Below are 17,125 nucleotides of genomic sequence, written 5' to 3' on the forward strand. Positions count from 1 at the left end.
TAAACACACGTTGCGACATGCGTTGGTGAATTTATAGAATTGCATTATAAATTTTTCCGCGAAACTTGGGAAACATTGTAAAAATTTTAGCGTAGCATGATTTTTCGGATAATTGAACCGATGTTGAAACGAGATGAAATGAGATGTTTTTTTCTTCTTTACTTCAAAATATTTGCATCTTAGCTTTTCGATCTTTTTATATAAACGTTTCCGCAATTTTCTCGTTCTGGAAAGTAGTGAATCGGAAATTTTTATGTTATTTCAAACAGTCCGACCGGACGGTTGAAGCTAATAAAAACTGTATCGACGGCTGTACACGCTCGGTATATTTTTTTCGCGTGTCTAATAACGATACATTTCGTCCAATCTGCTTCAATCCTGCATGTAAACGGTATAAAATCAAGAGTTAAATATTTAACCGTCGGGAAAAGCTGATAAAAAGTAGTGATCCAACCGCAACGGTGTAATGCCAGTTTGTAGTTGAACGAGGTCTCTTATTAACAGAGAAAACGAAATGAATTACAGCATTTTATACTTATTACTCAGAGTATCGGTATAGTAACTACACACATGCACGCATGTTCGCGTGGAATCGTTTCTAAATGAATTCTCTAACGTCTGTGAGGACTCGACACATCCGTTGAATAAAATTTTATCAAGACAAGAATGACGAGTCTGTGAAAATATGTAAATAAGTGGCAAAATGAAAATATAGACGCATGTGCGGCGGGAAAGTTCTTCACCCTGATAAAAAAACTCGCCAATCTTTTTCTCTCATACCCTCGCATATTCCGCACGTACGTACGACCGCGGTTTTTATTTATAGCTCGGTAGTATTACGTTCATTCATCCGTTCTCTGAATCGATGAGAGACCCACCACGCTCTCGTTGCTGCCGAGCACGTGTCGAGCTTCCGATAATCGATTAAGGGTCGTTCAAATCGAAAGCCGCGGGGTGATTTCGGGGTGAAAATCAGAGCCGCCGTTATTGCGTCCGGATGCGTATGGCGGAAGAGGAAGATGAGCGGAAGTTTCCGGTCATCAGGATTCCGATATTTGACGAATTAGCGTCTCGTTACTCCGTGGCGAGCAATTCGCATCCCCCGGTCATTGGCATTTTTTATTTTAACTCCCGGTGAATATCGGATATCGCCACAAGCGCGTCTTGCTTGTACAGGTGTACTTATAGTATAACACGTGTACCCAGTCTCACTTATACACGGAAAACTCGGGAGAGGAGAGAGAGAGAGAGAGAGAGAGAGAGAAAAATTACGCCGTCCGTTCTAATAATAAAACACGCCGGCATTACGGCAGTGCCGAGCTTACATCACTGTCCAGTCCACTATCAACGCAATTTCGTCGAGACTCGAAAGCTCCGAAATCAGTTTCGCGTGCCTGATCAAGCGATACAAACGCGGCGACGGGAATTCGACTTTTGTAACGATAAAGCACGGCGCTGATCGCGAGCTTGCGTAGCCCCGCGATATCCTGATAGCCGGACACGAGATCCTCAAACTCTTCGGTAGCGGGCAGTCAATTTGGGTAATCTCGTCGTCGAAATCGAGCCGGTAATCACCGTCCGAGATTAACGGTTAATGCCAGAAATTTCGCGTCAAGTTGCCGATTTATCTGCTCTTATTTTTTTATGGAATCGCGAAAACTTTTCGCCCTTATCGCAACGTCCGGAAATTCGGCACGCGACGAAGCTCTACAAACCCGCAAAACATCAGCGCTCGTACAAAAAAGCTTGGGACACGTGCGTGCGGGATGATGGAACCGACCGGAGTATCACGTCGTCGACGACGCGTCGAGATGTGTAATATTCACCTAATTAACGAGCCTCCGAGACGCGGAGGCCTCGCGATCTTATCGCTTAAACCGGATCACCTCCGGAAGCTGCCTCGAGACCCAAGGAGCTTCTCGGATTCGGTGGAGTAACTCAATCCCGGGTGAGGGTCAAATCGATCGATATCTACGCTCAAGGATTAATTGCATTAATTTGTGCCTCATACGTGCCAGTCGACGAGGAATAATGATCGATTGATAATACCCGAACGGCAAATGACGTCGCTCAACTCGCTACACTCTCCTTGTTTCAGGTACATGGTTTACATGGACGAGAACGGTGACGCCGAGGGCAATTACTCCGTAATTGCCATTGGTAATCAGCCAAAGGACGACGGGGAGGACAGATTCGGCCTTTATCCAATCGGGTACTTCGTTGGGAAGGAGGAGAAGTCCGGTTTACCGGTAAGTTGGGCATTTTATATCATGGATCTATTGACTATACTTGCCCAACCGAAAGTGAGTTTCGACGACAATGTTGAATACTTTACGACAAGATAACAGTTTGAAAGAAATCAACCGCGATAACGACGATAAGAATATTAAATTTTATAGATAATAATGCACAAAAGTCATCAATAAATTGCTTAAACAGAACGTTGTTTAGTAGATTTTCAAGTAATGTTTTTTTATTTGTCACGTGAAACGAATTCGTTGATTTATCTGAATACATATGAATTTTGAAAGAATTTTATCATTATTTTGAAATTTCCGTTTACCAAAATTTGTAAAGCCTGTATTTACAACATCATTCGTTTAATTCCTCGGAAACTTCTTAATTACAATGTACAACGTTTTTAAGACAATATATCCAAAATTCACAATTTATCTTCCATTTTTCCAAAATTGTAAATTTGGAAAATTGGAAAAAAATTAATCAAATTGAATTTTCTCATCATTTTTATTGTGGTTGATTTTTTTCAGATTTTTATCTTATCATAAAGTATTCAATATTTTCGCCGAGACTCACTTTTGGTTAAAAATATATAGCCCGTACATTGTTAAGTAAACAATTGCTCTCCAAATTTTTTCCACTACTCATCTTTTAAACTTTCCAAAACTTCTGCTGATGCTTTCCCTGAACGACAGAGACTACGGTTAACCAAGAAAATACCTTGGATCAGAGGAACGCCACCCATTGCCGAACCCTACTGCGGCTACCACGGTGAAAAGTGCAAGTGTACGTATAACATTACAATCATTACGTAGATATATTTATGCAAGAAATCCGAAAAGTCTCGATCTTCCTGTCTACCGGTTTTACCTACTGTCGGCAAAACAGTGCGCGATTTATGATCCAGTCTTGGTAGAAGGACTGAAAGTCGGTAAGACGAAAAGACGGGGAACCCATTTTTCACTCGGGAATACCCTGAACGACGGATAGCTCGACGATGTTTGTATGTAAGAATCGAAGTCAGAGGTTCGACATCGACCCGATTAAGGTTTTCCATTGTGTGATTCGGTATAGCGCACACTGGTGAAATAGTAGGCGGCGTCGCGGGGGGATTGCTCTTGATACTAACTGGGATCGCCCTGGTGCTCTACAGGAATTGGCGGTACGAGCAGGCACTCGACTCGCTTCTGTGGAAAGTCAACTATAAGGAAATTCAGGTCAAGGAACAGGAGGACGAAGCTACTCCCGCTAAAAGCGAGACAGACGACGCCACAAAAAATATCAAGGTTTTAAAAATTATTCAAATATTATACGATCACGTGTCGATCTTACCCGCGAAACTCGAACATGAGGAAGCCTCGAGACGTGCCACAAAACTATGCAGATTCCTGCGTCGTCTCTTCAACGTGAGAAAAAACGATACCGTATCTAGGATTTTCTTCCGTTATTAGTTGATATTGCAAAAAGATAAAAAATTAATAAACTCAGAATTATGAATGGGTAGAAGTCTCATCGGTAAATGACTTACTTGGCCGATTGGATAAACTGATGTCACGTGACGCAGAACTTTCGAATTTCTTACCAAGTGCTTGCAACTGTCGAATCAGCACCACCTTCACTTTTGACAAAGTCGCAACGACCCTTGCGATTGCTGTTTTGTTGCAAAATGAGGCGAACCTCTGACGTCAGTCCCTCAATTCTAGAGTCAAGTCATTTAACGGAATTCGTCACGGTTGTACGCCGTGCTGATTCTCAAAGCTCTGTCGCTCGAAGCTCGGGATCGTTGTGCAACGTATTCCATCTCTTTCAGAGAGCGGGATAACGATGCGGCTGGCGGTAGTCCGCGGAGTCGAGGCTAATCAAAGCGAATGTATTTTAGGCGATTCAGCCAGTCGTGAGAACGAGTCAAGTGTCATTAAGCTCGAACCCAGATGCGGATTTTCGCTACTCGACTATCTTCACCCAAATAGGAGTCTACAAGGGGCGAATATACGCGGTGAAAAAGGTGCGAAAAAAATCTATCGAAATCACCAGGGAGATGAAGAAGGAGCTGAAAATGGTGAGCGGTTGAATTTTGATAAGCCGAGGGCTGAGAATTTCGTATTAGCACGGCATTGTTGATCTCTGTTTGATGGATACCTGTTGCTGTACCTAGTAAATATAAAGTTACTCGGTTACTTCAAACCAAGTTATGGAAACGAAGCGGAGCAAAAGAAACTCATGACTTTCAGATGCGGGATTTGCGGCACGACAATTTAAACGCTTTCATCGGAGCCTGCACCGATCCCCCAAACATTTGCATAGTGGTGGAATATTGCACGAGAGGAAGCCTGAAGGTGACTACTCTCCCAGTCTTATATCTTCCTATTTAATTATATTTACCTTGCAACAGTCGGACACCGACTGTAAGACGTCAAGCCAAGAAAATTACGGCTGCAGCGGCTGATGATAAATCATCTCGGTTGCAGGACATCCTAGACAACGAGGACGTCAAATTGGATAACATGTTCATAGCTTCGTTAGTCGGGGACATTATCAGGGTAAGTAAGTTCGCCGTCTTAATGCCTGCGTATCCTCAAGCTTAAATCATGTGCTCGTACGTGTAATGTAGGTTGGTACTTACTCGGGTTTGCGCTGACTCGCGATGATTGATCGACCTCGCCAAGTCGTTTGTCACTCGTGTTTTACCCGCTGACGTCATTCGCGGCGAAGCGCTTTCACGATTTCACGTGTAACTTACCACCTACCGTATCCTGGGGGGGGGGGGGGGAGGGGGCAGCTTTTGCCGCTGGAATTTGCACGGATAGAGAAACTAGAACTCTACCTGTAATTATTCACGAAATGAATGACAATCTAGCTGTGCCAAGAACATTCCATTTTATCACGGGGATTCCTTCTTAATGCGGGTAAGCGGGGACTAAGCCAGAACTTTCGAGACCCCTGGCGCAAAAGCAGTCCTCCACGCAAGCTTCCTGCTCGGGGCTATGACGAGTCTGACGTAAAAACGAATTAAGATGCCATTTGTGATTCTAATTACCTTTACGAGAATTGCGTTTAATCCACTCGCGCAAATGCCGGGATCCACGGGACCGTGAACTCGGGACTCTGTCAAGCTTTCCGAAAATCTACGAGTAATTACTTCTCGAGTAACAATATAACTCCATATCCCGTCTTTAATACGAATCGTCGGCAGTAACGTCTTAATCGGGTAAGGTTGTCCCCTTCTCTGAAGAGGAAATCGCTGTCGATTGGACGGCTCGAAAGATAACGACTCGACTGCTTGGGCAAGCGAATTCAGAGAATGTTGCGTCGAAACCTGCTTTTTCCTTCACTCCTTTCCCCTCTTCTCATCTTTCTCGTAGCTGTTATTCTTCTCTTTCGTTTTTCCAGGGGATGATATACCTTCACGAGTCGCCGGTCCGATTTCACGGAGCACTGAGCACGTCCAACTGTCTTGTCGACTCCCGTTGGGTGGTAAAACTTGCGGACTTTGGTCTCCGCGAATTCAAGAGAAACGCCGAGTGCGAACCGACTGATATAATTAAGAAATACGAAGGTAAAAAGAAGGCTTGCGGCTCGCGGTTCCTTCAATTTTCGACACGTTTCAACCCACCCTCTAAAGCCTCGTGTTCTCCTTACGTTGGTTGCAGGGCTGCTGTATCGGGCACCAGAACTTCTCCGTTCGCCCCAAATAAGAGAACCCTCGATTCGGGACTACCAGAAGGGTGACGTGTATTCCTTCGGGATTGTTCTCTACGAGATACAAGGACGCCACGGGCCGTTCGGCATCACCGACTTATCTGCTCCGGAGATTCTGAAGAGAGTTATCACTCGCAAACCGGGGAAGCCACCGTACAGGTAACTTTATGCCCATGTAACACATGGTCTTCCCGTAGGTATGTATGCGAATGGCTGGAATCCATCGTGTATGGATATGTAAATCAGCCTTCGATACTGCCAGGGGTCCTGCTGCTGTGATTCTGAGAAACGTCTTTTCAGCTCTTTTCATCCATTCTTATCGCTCGCTTCTTTTCCCTTTATACGACTTTCTTTCTCTTCGCAGACCGCCGTTCGACAAGCTGGAAAACAGTTTCGACTTCGTTCGGGATTGCCTGGTCGAATGTTGGGCTGAGAACCCGGATGATCGGCCAGACTTCAAAGTAGTCAGAAACAGACTGCGTCCCCTGAAAAAAGGCATGTGAGTACGAAGATAAGTTTGTCACCCATTCATTCGGGAACTTTATTCGTCGTCGTTTTTTCAGGAAACCGAACATATTCGACAACATGATGGCTATGATGGAGAAATACGCTACGAATTTAGAAGTACTCGTCGACGAGAGAACCGATCAGCTGATCGAGGAAAAGAAAAAAACAGGTCACTGTTATTTTCAACCCGGATTACCGGTTTTTATCGAATTGCGAATAACAGGAAAAAAATGTCCTGTTGCGGAAAGATTTTTTTGTCGGGACTTAAAATTGTATCCGAACACCCTCGGCTTGTTAGAGTTCAATTTTTGGAAGTGAGGTATCCAAACCTCTGCCATGAGACAAAATTATCGATACATGCCTGACTATGAAGTTCTACCCATGACTGGCATCGACACGGTGAAACATGCAGTACTGATCGTGAGCGAGCGTCAAGTCGTCAATGGCGCGACGAGCTCTGTTCACCGTGTCGATGTCAGACTCCCCCCAAACCAGGTATCCTTCCATTACCAGACGGCTTTCCATTGCTTGATCCTCAGACGCGCTTCTGTACGAGATGCTTCCACGATACGTCGCCGAGCAACTGAAACGGGGGCACAAAGTCGAGGCGGAGGGATTTGACTGCGTGACAATATACTTCAGCGACATAGTCGGGTTCACGTCGATGTCAGCGGAAAGCACACCGTTGCAGGTTCGTGGAATGTGCGTACATGAGAGTATTGTCGCGGTGCAGGGCGCGGTTGCGATAGCGGTAGGCGGTTCTAACGGCAGCTCAGCTCTGATGGAATGACCGTTTGATATACATACGTGTTGGCGTCTAGGTGGTCGACTTCCTGAACGACCTGTACACGTGCTTCGACTCGACGATAGAAAACTACGACGTGTACAAGGTGGAGACGATCGGAGATGCCTACATGGTGGTGAGTCCCTCCCTCTCTACCTCCATCCGAGACCTGAAACAGTGGATCCGTGTCACCGTGTCGACGGTTGGATTCTTCCTCGCGTTTTGTTTCTTGTTCTTCCTTTTTCTTATTATCTTTTTTACAGGTCAGTGGACTTCCCATCAGAAATGGCAATCAGCACGCGGGCGAAATTGCCACGATGTCTTTGTGCCTTCTCAACGCTGTTAAACAGTTCAGCATACGTCACAGACCTCTCGACAAGCTACAACTTCGCATCGGTATTCATTCGGGTGAGTCTTGATACCGTATATCACTCTGGACAACGTGTATATCCTCGACACGCAAATTGGTTTCGCAATCTTTTTTCAATGCTCCGGCAACGCAGGCTATACATATACTAGCGGCTTCAAAATTTCATTCGCACAAATGTGACTACCGCTTCTACGTTAACTCGCAATTGCGTACCGGGTAATGCTTGAATATTTTTAGCCTGTTTTTCTCCGCGTGCAATACCAAAGCCGAGAAACAACAGGCACGAAACTCTGCGGTGAATGGACTGCCTCGGAAAGAGAACGTGATAGTCCTATTATTCAAGTTTCCCGAGTGGTCAAGGAAACAGGAATAGTTATTGCATGATAATGTGTTACCATTACCGTGTCGGGCTGGTCGATAAATCGTGCCCGAAGCATGAAACACATTCTCCGCATTGGGAGTTAAACCATTTTTCACAAGAATAGCCGGGACGTTCGCGTCAGTCGTTCTGGGATGGTCGGGAGCGCCCATCGTCTTTGGGTTATGGCCCATTTCTTCGGCTGCAAAATGATGATGATTTCAACCAATCCGGAGTAATGGCAAAGATTCGGAGCAGTCTACATTTCTGTAGTTTAGTCCCCAACAGAATACGTATGGAAGAAGCATTACGCCACGGCTGAACGCCTCCGTCTTATAGTCTACTGGGGTTATGCTCGTTCTTCATACCCCCGGTAGAGGCGACGTGCCGTATCCTTTCGCCTTTGAAGTGATTCACGACCAAGTCGAGGCATCGGAAACAACACTTATATGTCCAAATCTCTGTTCTGCGGAACCAGATCACGACTCCAGTTTGCATTGCGCTTCAGTGCAGAGCTATTCTGGTCTCTCGCTACTGAGACAAAGACCGCGGTACTTCCGACAATTTCACCCTGTTTTCCGCCTAACCTTTCGGCAATACTTCACTCGTGTCGATTGTTTTTCCACAAAGAGTACTTCTCGCCAGTTCGAAATACCTCCTTGTATTTTGTGCTTCACTTCTCACGAATCGAGATATTCCGTCGGTAGAAGAACTCTGAGCAAGATGTAAGTTTTCGGACCATTCGCGGAATGAACGCCCTTTTTTCGACCAAACAGCACGGTTAAAGGTCCAATTTGCCATGGGTGACTGCGAATCGATGTCGTAGTACTTCGCAAACGAAGCCTCTTCGCCATAAATCTCTCGAATGATAATATCCGGAACATCAGTTAGACAACAATGTGCCCGTTAATCTCCCTTGAAAGACATCTATCCCATTGAGACGGATAAAAAGCACGACTTTTCACCAGAGCGGGTATAGAACGAACATCGCAATATTTCTAGGAATGCGTGTACCGCCTTCCTTCTTACAATTCAAGACCGTTACGGCGTGAAACAAAACTTACGGTTTCTTTCGATGTCATGGGAAAGAGCTTTCGCAATAAAGATTCCAGAATGTCAGTGTCCAGAGAGAACTCGTATACGAATTTCCTGAGTCACGTCGGCCAAGCGTACTATTGCGATTGTCGTATGTACTCCGTAATTGAAAACCCAAAACTCCTCTGACGAAGTATTTGTTTTTTCAAAAACAGGACCAGTATGCGCGGGTGTGGTTGGTCTGAAAATGCCGCGATACTGCCTCTTCGGTGACACGGTAAACACGGCGAGTCGGATGGAGTCAACGGGCCAACGTAAGAACCATTAAAGCAGAACCCGAGCTGACTTCCGACTGCACTGCACGCGGCAGCGGCGATAATCGTGCACCGACTAACGCGAATCGTTTTTGAATTTTCCAACAGCGTTGAAGATCCACTGCAGCTGGGAGACGAAACGACTTCTGGACGAAGTCGGCGGCTTCCACCTGGTGGAACGCGGCGTTGTCTCGATGAAGGGAAAGGGCGAGCGTCTGACCTACTGGCTCATCGGGGAGGACCCTTTCCTCCAGCAGCAGAGATCGAAGGAACGGTTAGCCCGTCGTTCCCAGCAGCCGTCGTCCTGCGGAGGAGTCTCAGCCACCGGAGAGTCCTCGGCGCCGCGAAGCTCGTTGAAGAACAAGTCCCTAGTAAGAAAGACCTTCCTAAGGTGCTCGAGCGAGTCCCCGAAGCGGTTGAGGTTCGCCAGCTCGGATCAGCTCGACCAGCAGACTCAGCGAAGCGGAAGTCGACTCGAATCCATAGCCGACAACAGTCCCTGCAAGAAGCGGCCATCCTGCGGCCTCGGAGGCTCCGGATGCATGGAGACGATGCGCTCCGCAAGCTCGTCCTGTCCCTGCGTCGAAAAGCTCTGCGACTCGGAGCCCTCCCCGTCGATCCTGAACGCGGAACCGGAAGTCTTACGCGCCGAGGCGAACGGCGGGCTTCCGATGGCCGGAAGCGTTCCGGTCTTGCGGAACGACTGCAGCCGCATCGGGCCCCGGAATTTTCGGCTCAAGCCGAATCTGGGTCTGCAGATGGTCTGCAGGTCCGCGCCCAGCAGCCCGAGGCACAGTTCTCTGGTCGTCGACGCCCCGCGTCGCGACACCCAGTCGACGGAGGAAATCGACGGGTGGGACTCCACCCCGCTCATATACTCGGCCAGCCAGTGTCCCGACTGACTGAGCGGCTGAGTGTCACCGCATTTTCGGCCGCTTTGTGTTTTTTGAGCTTTAATAAAGGCGCGGGTTTGTTCGCTTTATCGCGGGGGCAGCTCGCGATATTGCGCCGCCTGGAAAATATCGCCCTCCGGCTTTTCCGCGGCTCGGTATAATGCCGGCATAACGGTTGAAAGCTGCGGGGGACGAGCGAGTCGGTGGTATTGCTATTCTAGCCAGTCACAGTAAATCTTTACTTCATCTTAATCTCGCCGAATGAGGGTAGGTGACGTAATGGCTCGTTATGCCCCGTTTTTATTCCCGTCATAAATAAGCCGGTAAATTTAAATGACATAATAAAGTGTCCTGTACCAAAGTCTGCTCCTCCATTATATCTACGACCGACGCGTTAAAAATATTTACCCGTCCTCGTACCCGGCTCGTTAAATAACGCGGATCACGCTGATTAGTACGTTTAAATTAATCCTTCACCCTCCTCATTCTTCTCCCGTCCCCCCACCATCTCGCTAATTAGTCGAGTCAAAACTCTTTCTCTCCGTCTCCTTCTCTCCCTCTCTCCCTCTCTCTCTCTCTCTAATTCCCAGCTTCGCTCAACTCGATAAAATTTCACCGCGCGCGTTATAGTTTAGCGTCGTTACGATTTTCTACATTTTACTCCCGTCGCCTTCAATTCATTCCGATTTCGACTAATTACCGACCGAAATAGTCCTCTCAGTCTAGCTAAATATCTTTGATGTTCGTACGAAGTATATCAAGAGCCACGATGTGTCTTTGATCAATCCGATCAATTTTCACATGTGTCATGTCTTTGTGTATGATGTTCGATTCAATATCGTTATCTACTGCCTAATGCCTAATCCCTGTACTATCCAAAAAGTTTTGATCAATTCAGTTGTTCACACTGACAGCAGACTGTAGAAAAAAAAAATGTTGATAAAAATATCCTGATCGTAGGATATCCTCAAATATTATACATCCTGTGAAATTTCAAAAGACTTTGACAAAGGCTGTCCCTCGGAATAACCAGTTCTACTTCGACCACCCCGTAGCAGTGAAACACGACGACGTCTGAGAAATTGACTTTTACATTGTTATACAACTTCAGAAGATAATCGAGTAAAAGAATTCTCCGAGGGCTCATCGGGATTTCAATAATTTTTTTTCTTTCAAGATACGAATCGGATCTTTTTACTGAAGGAGAGAATAAAGAATATTGAAGCGCGGGTGACTGGGACTCAATTGAGGCAGGCGAGTAACTTCTTGCAATATTTAATAATCTTGTTTGGATTCTTCACATTTTTAACCCGTGAATTGTTTGAAGTGAGATATACGCACCGGATATTAGACAAAAAGGGGTTACGTATTGCAGTATCTAGCATCCATTATTACTGCATTAAAAATTGAATAAGATTATATAATATACACAGATTTACGATTAGGCGTAAGTTTTATTATAGCTTAGACAATCAAAAAGGCTCGTGCTTTTATTGATACACTTACTCAAGTATAAGTCAATGCATGTGTAACACACAGGTATGTGTATACATGTATGCATAAATTTTACCCAACTGGTAATATCGTATTTTGTCAAGCATATAGTTATTTATATATTATACAAATATATATAATATATATATCTAGTCAATTTCGAATCTGCTATTGTTTTATTCCAAATGAATTTATATATGCGTAAAAGTTGATTGTCACAATCGCTTGGTCATTTTTTACGATATTACATTCGTCGACATTGCCTATGTACTTGATATGTGATTCATCGATGAGAGACGTATCGATGAACTAGGAATTGAAAAGACATATAAATAAATAATCAAAAGGACACGAGCTTATTCTGACGCTCGAGAACAACGTGATGAAATATATCTAATATATGAATAAATTGTTAAATATATAATGAAAACTTGAACTGTCAAATGTGAGTTTCGGTCAGACGACGGTAATTTTTTTTTATCCTGCCTAAAAGAAAAAACGGAAAACGAGATAGAAAGAAAATCCCTATTGCACGTGAATTATATTATACGACACACGTTGCGTACATAAGAATTTCAATTCGTTATATCGTGGAATACGACGCATCGATAGCATCAGAATTTCCTCCACATTCTGAAAAGTTATGCAGCAATTTTTTTTATTCGACACTCCGGCCTCGATCTCGGAGAAAGTTAATAATTCAAACCGAAATTTCTCCATAGATCCGAGGACCGGAAATGGATGGTTATGTGTATTGAAATGAGGCGGTTTACGTAAGCGGTACTCGCCGATATTAGGATCGAGAACATATTGCATGGGAACGGCAATTGGCGGTGAGGATATTGGCAAACTAATTTGCGCGTCACGTGGTATAAAATACGACAAGTTTGCAGCGCGGTATTAGCAGAATTAAGCTTCCTGGTTACTGAAACAATTCCATCGAAGGAAATTGGAACACGACCTCCGAGGCACCGCGTGACTGCAAAGCCGCTTACCACGGCAGTTTATCTTTCCTTTGAAAGTTTGCACGTCGAAGAGAGCCGTGAGCCGTATTAGCAATGTCAACTCGGCGTATTTCTTTCCCAGCAAGGAGCGCCATTTCAAATTTGAATCGGCCGCTCGATTCCCCCGCAATTATGCAACCAGGGTAACACGCAGGCGATGCGTTGCCGTCCCTGAGTAAACAGCGCCTGCCAAAAACCACGAGCCTCGTCATCGTCGATACATCATTTGTACATGTTCCGAAGGACTGTGAAGTACGAGTAGGACGAGGATAGAATCTGGAAAAATTGGTCAATTTTTATAAATACGAGTATCAACTGCCTTTAACAGTTTCATTCGGTTTAACAGTGTGATTATTATTTTAAACACAAGTTACTGACACAGATTTCTTAGAATTTTACAACGTTCCTTTAACAAGCTGGAAGGTTTTGAAAAAATGTTACCAATTACCGATAGCGAATGAATAAATCAAACCGGAGTCGATAAGGTCTGAATCCATTTTACTGCTCACTGTGAAAGAAAATAATCTAAACATTGCCTCTGAACCTGCATTTTTTTCCAAAACAGGATAAACGAAGCGAATTATACTTACGAAGCCGAGACTCTCCAGGTCCATTTGAAAAATCGTTCCAGCAGACATGTGAAGGGATTTTTGAGATGCTCGCATGATTAGCAAAACCGTCGAACGGTCTTTGACGGGCAACTCGTACCAGCACGAGTTCCACAAATCCTCGGCAACGTTCACACTCTAAAGCGTATTCTTATCTAAATTTCTTATCAAGCCGCGCACACAAACGATAATACAAAGCATTTAAACAAAAGTTCATACCGCGCGCTTCAGACGATCTCCAAATTTACTAATCAGCCAGTTCTGTCCGATAACGGCCGATATGTACATGACCGACTTGAAGAAACTCGACTTATCCCCGTTTAAGAAACTCTGAAAATAAACAACGAACTTCTTTCAAGAATCCATCAACAGTGTCCCTTACCAGAGACAATTAAGTCCGAATTCCAGGACTGTCCGAACACGATACGGATTGTCGTGTCTCCGTGCTTCTATTCCGAAAAATCTTTATCGCTGCAACAAGTGATTAATTTTAGACTTTACCGTGTCAGAGTCGAATAAAATACTTACGACGAACGCGTAGAATCCGCAGCCGCCGATAAGCGCCGCAACGAGAACCGATTGAAAGAGGAGAGTGCAGTAGTACACGCGATTAAGTTCGGCGACGAAGCTGAAAATCGATGGAAAAGAGCACGGTGAATATAAGTCATGGGGAAAAAAGCATCGAAGACGGTAAGAGAGTTTTTCATCGATCGACTAGTTACCTGACAACGTCGGAATGCTCGTCGACGGATCTCTCGAGAAACCGACGATGGGAATCGAAGTCGGCAAGCTTACCTGAAAAATCGGTACGTGGTTACGTAACCGATAATTCAGCGGGGAAGTTAGGCGGTAGTTACTTACGCGGAGGGTGTTGCGGTCCTTCCGCGTCGCGTCCAACGCTCCGGAGCCGTTCGCCAAGAGCTTCGAGTCTGCGCGCAGCCTCGGCGTACATACCGACCATGAAGAAATCGGCGCCAAGGACGCCGAGGATGGCGATCGAGAGAGCGGCGGTGTTCCAGGCGTAGGCAAGGGCGAAGTCGAGGTCGGTTTCGACGCCGAGTAGCGACGTCCCGACGCTCGGGAGCCGATGGGCGTCGGCGTCGGGGCGTCCGAAATAAAGAGGGGAGAGGAAGGCGACGACGATGAGAATCCAGACCACGAAGAAGAGCTTGATGAGCAGCGCGGCCTCCGCGTCGTTGCGGACGAACCGCGTCCGCTCGGCCGCACTTGAGGCCGCGGCACGGCGCCGCTGTATTTCGGCGATCCAACCCTCGACGCGAGGTCCGTTCAGCACAAGGGTGTTCTGCTTGACGAGGATGACGATCAGCGCCGCAAGGATGACGCCGCGGTCGGCGAGGGCGTCCACCTCACTCCGGTGCTCGACGACCTCGACGGTCGTCAGGAGGGTGACGACGAAGGTCGAGGGCAGGGCAAAGGCGAAGTAGCCGGTGTAGAACGCCTTGTAGAACCAAGGGCAGCGGGGCGGTGGAAGGGCGAGGAGACCCGTCACGCTGAGGAAGAGGAGCGTCGGTCTCAGGGCGATTATACGACGCCTCGGAAAGGAGGGTGGAAACCGCATCGTCGTCGCTTCGCCCGCTAAGGGACTGCGGACGAGTTCCTACCCGGCCAGCAACAAAGCTCCAGGAATCGCCTGACAATTACCGACTTCAAAGGATCGCCTCAGCTCCTTAGACAACGCCTTATACTCGCCTTTGTTCAATCACTCCCGAATATTAATTTTGGACGATCCGAACGGCTCGCGATCCCGAGGAACGTTTGCCGACAATTAATATTAAACGAGGCGGAGCGGATAATTGATATTCCCTTTTCGCGAACCAATCGCAGTTTACGTTATACCTCGATGGTGTATCTAAAACGAGACGGTAGAACCTGTCGGACAAGAATCGCTCGAGGCTTTTGATCAGCATTGTCGCAGCGGATTTAACGGGGGAAGAAGAGAACTCGTTGAAAATTTAAGGCTCTGGAATTTCGTTAACAGTTTATCGACGCGATTTGTTCTTTTCGATGAATCTTGGAAACGGTTTCGGATTGTAAAGTTTTTAATTGCGGTATTGCGGTCAGTCAGACAGCTATGCTCAAGGCTGTTGATTCGTCGCACTTCGTACTTCGAAAGCGCAATTGATCGAATCGAGGATTGAAGAAACGTTGCGGGACCAGTCAAATCACTAGAAGAAATCATAAATTTAACAGTTGGAAATCAGATTTAAATCAAAAGGGACCGAAATAACCTGAGGGTTATTTGAAATAACTATTAATGAACTGACGGATATCATTGGAAACCATTAAAAGTCTTGCGGTAAACGATGTCGATACCGAGTCTTCCCTATCGATTGCTATCTTATTCCGTGCTTTGGTCAATTTTCAGTTTACCAATTGATTTTCAGAGATTTTTTTGTTTTTGTAGAAAATCTCCCATGATTCGATCTAATCCAAAGAACCCTCCTGAATTCACTTAGAACGCTGAGAATTTATTGGAAATCAGGAGTAATGGGTATTAGAAATCGACGAAAATAACGCAACAAGGTATAAATGAATATACATTACCGTTAATGACTTGAAATCGTGAATTATGTCTAACCAAGAATTATTCTGCAAGTTATCATACATTTCTAGAGTGTCGTTTAAAGAAAGGTCACCTTGCAATTAAAAATAAGGATGTGGTTCACGCGGTAAGTGAGAATGTCGCACGTTAATTCCATTTGCCCGATAAATACGTACATCACGTACGATAATTTGAGCAAACTATAAATGGACGGTTAGATTATCATTGTTATTGTTATTATTACCGTGTAAGGGCCTCGGCTGTTGAAAGGTGTCGCGTGTGTTTTGAAGAGGAGAGAGAATAATTGATTGATTGATTAATTAATTTTATCATGCCGTGACGAGCCTGTGGCAAAAAGTAAATACAGGAAAAATGACAGGAAAAATTAACAAATTAACGTAACGGTGCTGTAAAGCAGAAAATTGTACAAATATAAGATAGAATTTATTTTCATGGGACAATGTCCCCTAGAGATAACATACTAATTAAAAAATATATTGAACTTAAGTATTTAAGTGCAAAAAAATAAACGAACACATATACTTAGGTAATTACTGCTGGAGCGTAAGAAATAATGAATGACTACAATAGGCGTATGTTGTGACAAAAGTACAGGTGAATCAATATATACGCAATTAATTACAGAGAGTGAGAGAGAGAGAGAGAGAGATCGGAATGGTTGGCACGTACACGCAACGCACACCAAGTCGAATCGAGGATATACGTGCCCGCACCTCGTGCAATCCATCGGAGCCAGCGAGTCGGCCAGAGTCTCTTTGAATCGGTACCATCTTATTTACGTTGAAGTGGTTGTCGGCCAACTTAGCCATGCCGCTATCATTCAATCTAGCGGGACAATTTGAGCAGCCTGATTCACGCAGCGAACGCCGCTTAGTATTTGACGTCACGCAACCGTCATTTGTACCTACGGTCGTAGAACACGCCGCAGCATCACGATTCACAAGTGTCTAATGGTCCATTGTTTATACTTGAAGCGCGGGGGAGAAACGGCGCCGAATTTATTATCGGCTATACCGTTTCACCCTGCAACAACAATCAATAACAATAACTCGTGCAGCGCCACTTGCCCGGGACGTTTTCCGGCATCCGGCCGACGGTAATGCCCGGATTTTATACTCCTTCGTCGATAAAGACCGCTCGGAAATTCGAGGTTGAAACGACGCGATTCACGTGCACCGAATTTTGTCGCGACGACGAAACTTGGCCAATCTTTTTCTCCGATGGTAATTAATCGTCC

At 45.5% G+C, this 17,125-nt stretch overlaps 1 protein-coding gene across 2 annotated transcripts in view; it reads left to right on the forward strand.

Annotated features, from left to right (window-relative positions):
* The window catches only part of LOC124296966 (guanylate cyclase 32E), a 30,317-nt gene extending 18,461 nt beyond the window's left edge, over positions 1-11,856 (forward strand). For both annotated transcript variants that reach the window (XM_046747471.1, XM_046747472.1), the window contains exons 9-23: positions 2,099-2,249; positions 2,934-3,024; positions 3,313-3,524; positions 4,118-4,297; positions 4,470-4,574; positions 4,707-4,778; positions 5,629-5,794; positions 5,889-6,096; positions 6,302-6,436; positions 6,501-6,613; positions 6,984-7,135; positions 7,266-7,364; positions 7,492-7,636; positions 9,207-9,305; positions 9,414-11,856. In XM_046747471.1, the coding sequence (XP_046603427.1) occupies positions 2,099-2,249; positions 2,934-3,024; positions 3,313-3,524; positions 4,118-4,297; positions 4,470-4,574; positions 4,707-4,778; positions 5,629-5,794; positions 5,889-6,096; positions 6,302-6,436; positions 6,501-6,613; positions 6,984-7,135; positions 7,266-7,364; positions 7,492-7,636; positions 9,207-9,305; positions 9,414-10,207 (2,722 nt within the window). In that variant the 3' untranslated portion in view covers positions 10,208-11,856. The remainder of the gene's footprint in view (positions 1-2,098; positions 2,250-2,933; positions 3,025-3,312; positions 3,525-4,117; positions 4,298-4,469; positions 4,575-4,706; positions 4,779-5,628; positions 5,795-5,888; positions 6,097-6,301; positions 6,437-6,500; positions 6,614-6,983; positions 7,136-7,265; positions 7,365-7,491; positions 7,637-9,206; positions 9,306-9,413) is intronic.
* The last annotated feature ends 5,269 nt before the right edge of the window (positions 11,857-17,125 follow it).

The sequence above is a fragment of the Neodiprion virginianus genome, chromosome 2 (genome assembly GCF_021901495.1).
Source record: "Neodiprion virginianus isolate iyNeoVirg1 chromosome 2, iyNeoVirg1.1, whole genome shotgun sequence".
Taxonomy (NCBI): domain Eukaryota; kingdom Metazoa; phylum Arthropoda; class Insecta; order Hymenoptera; family Diprionidae; genus Neodiprion; species Neodiprion virginianus.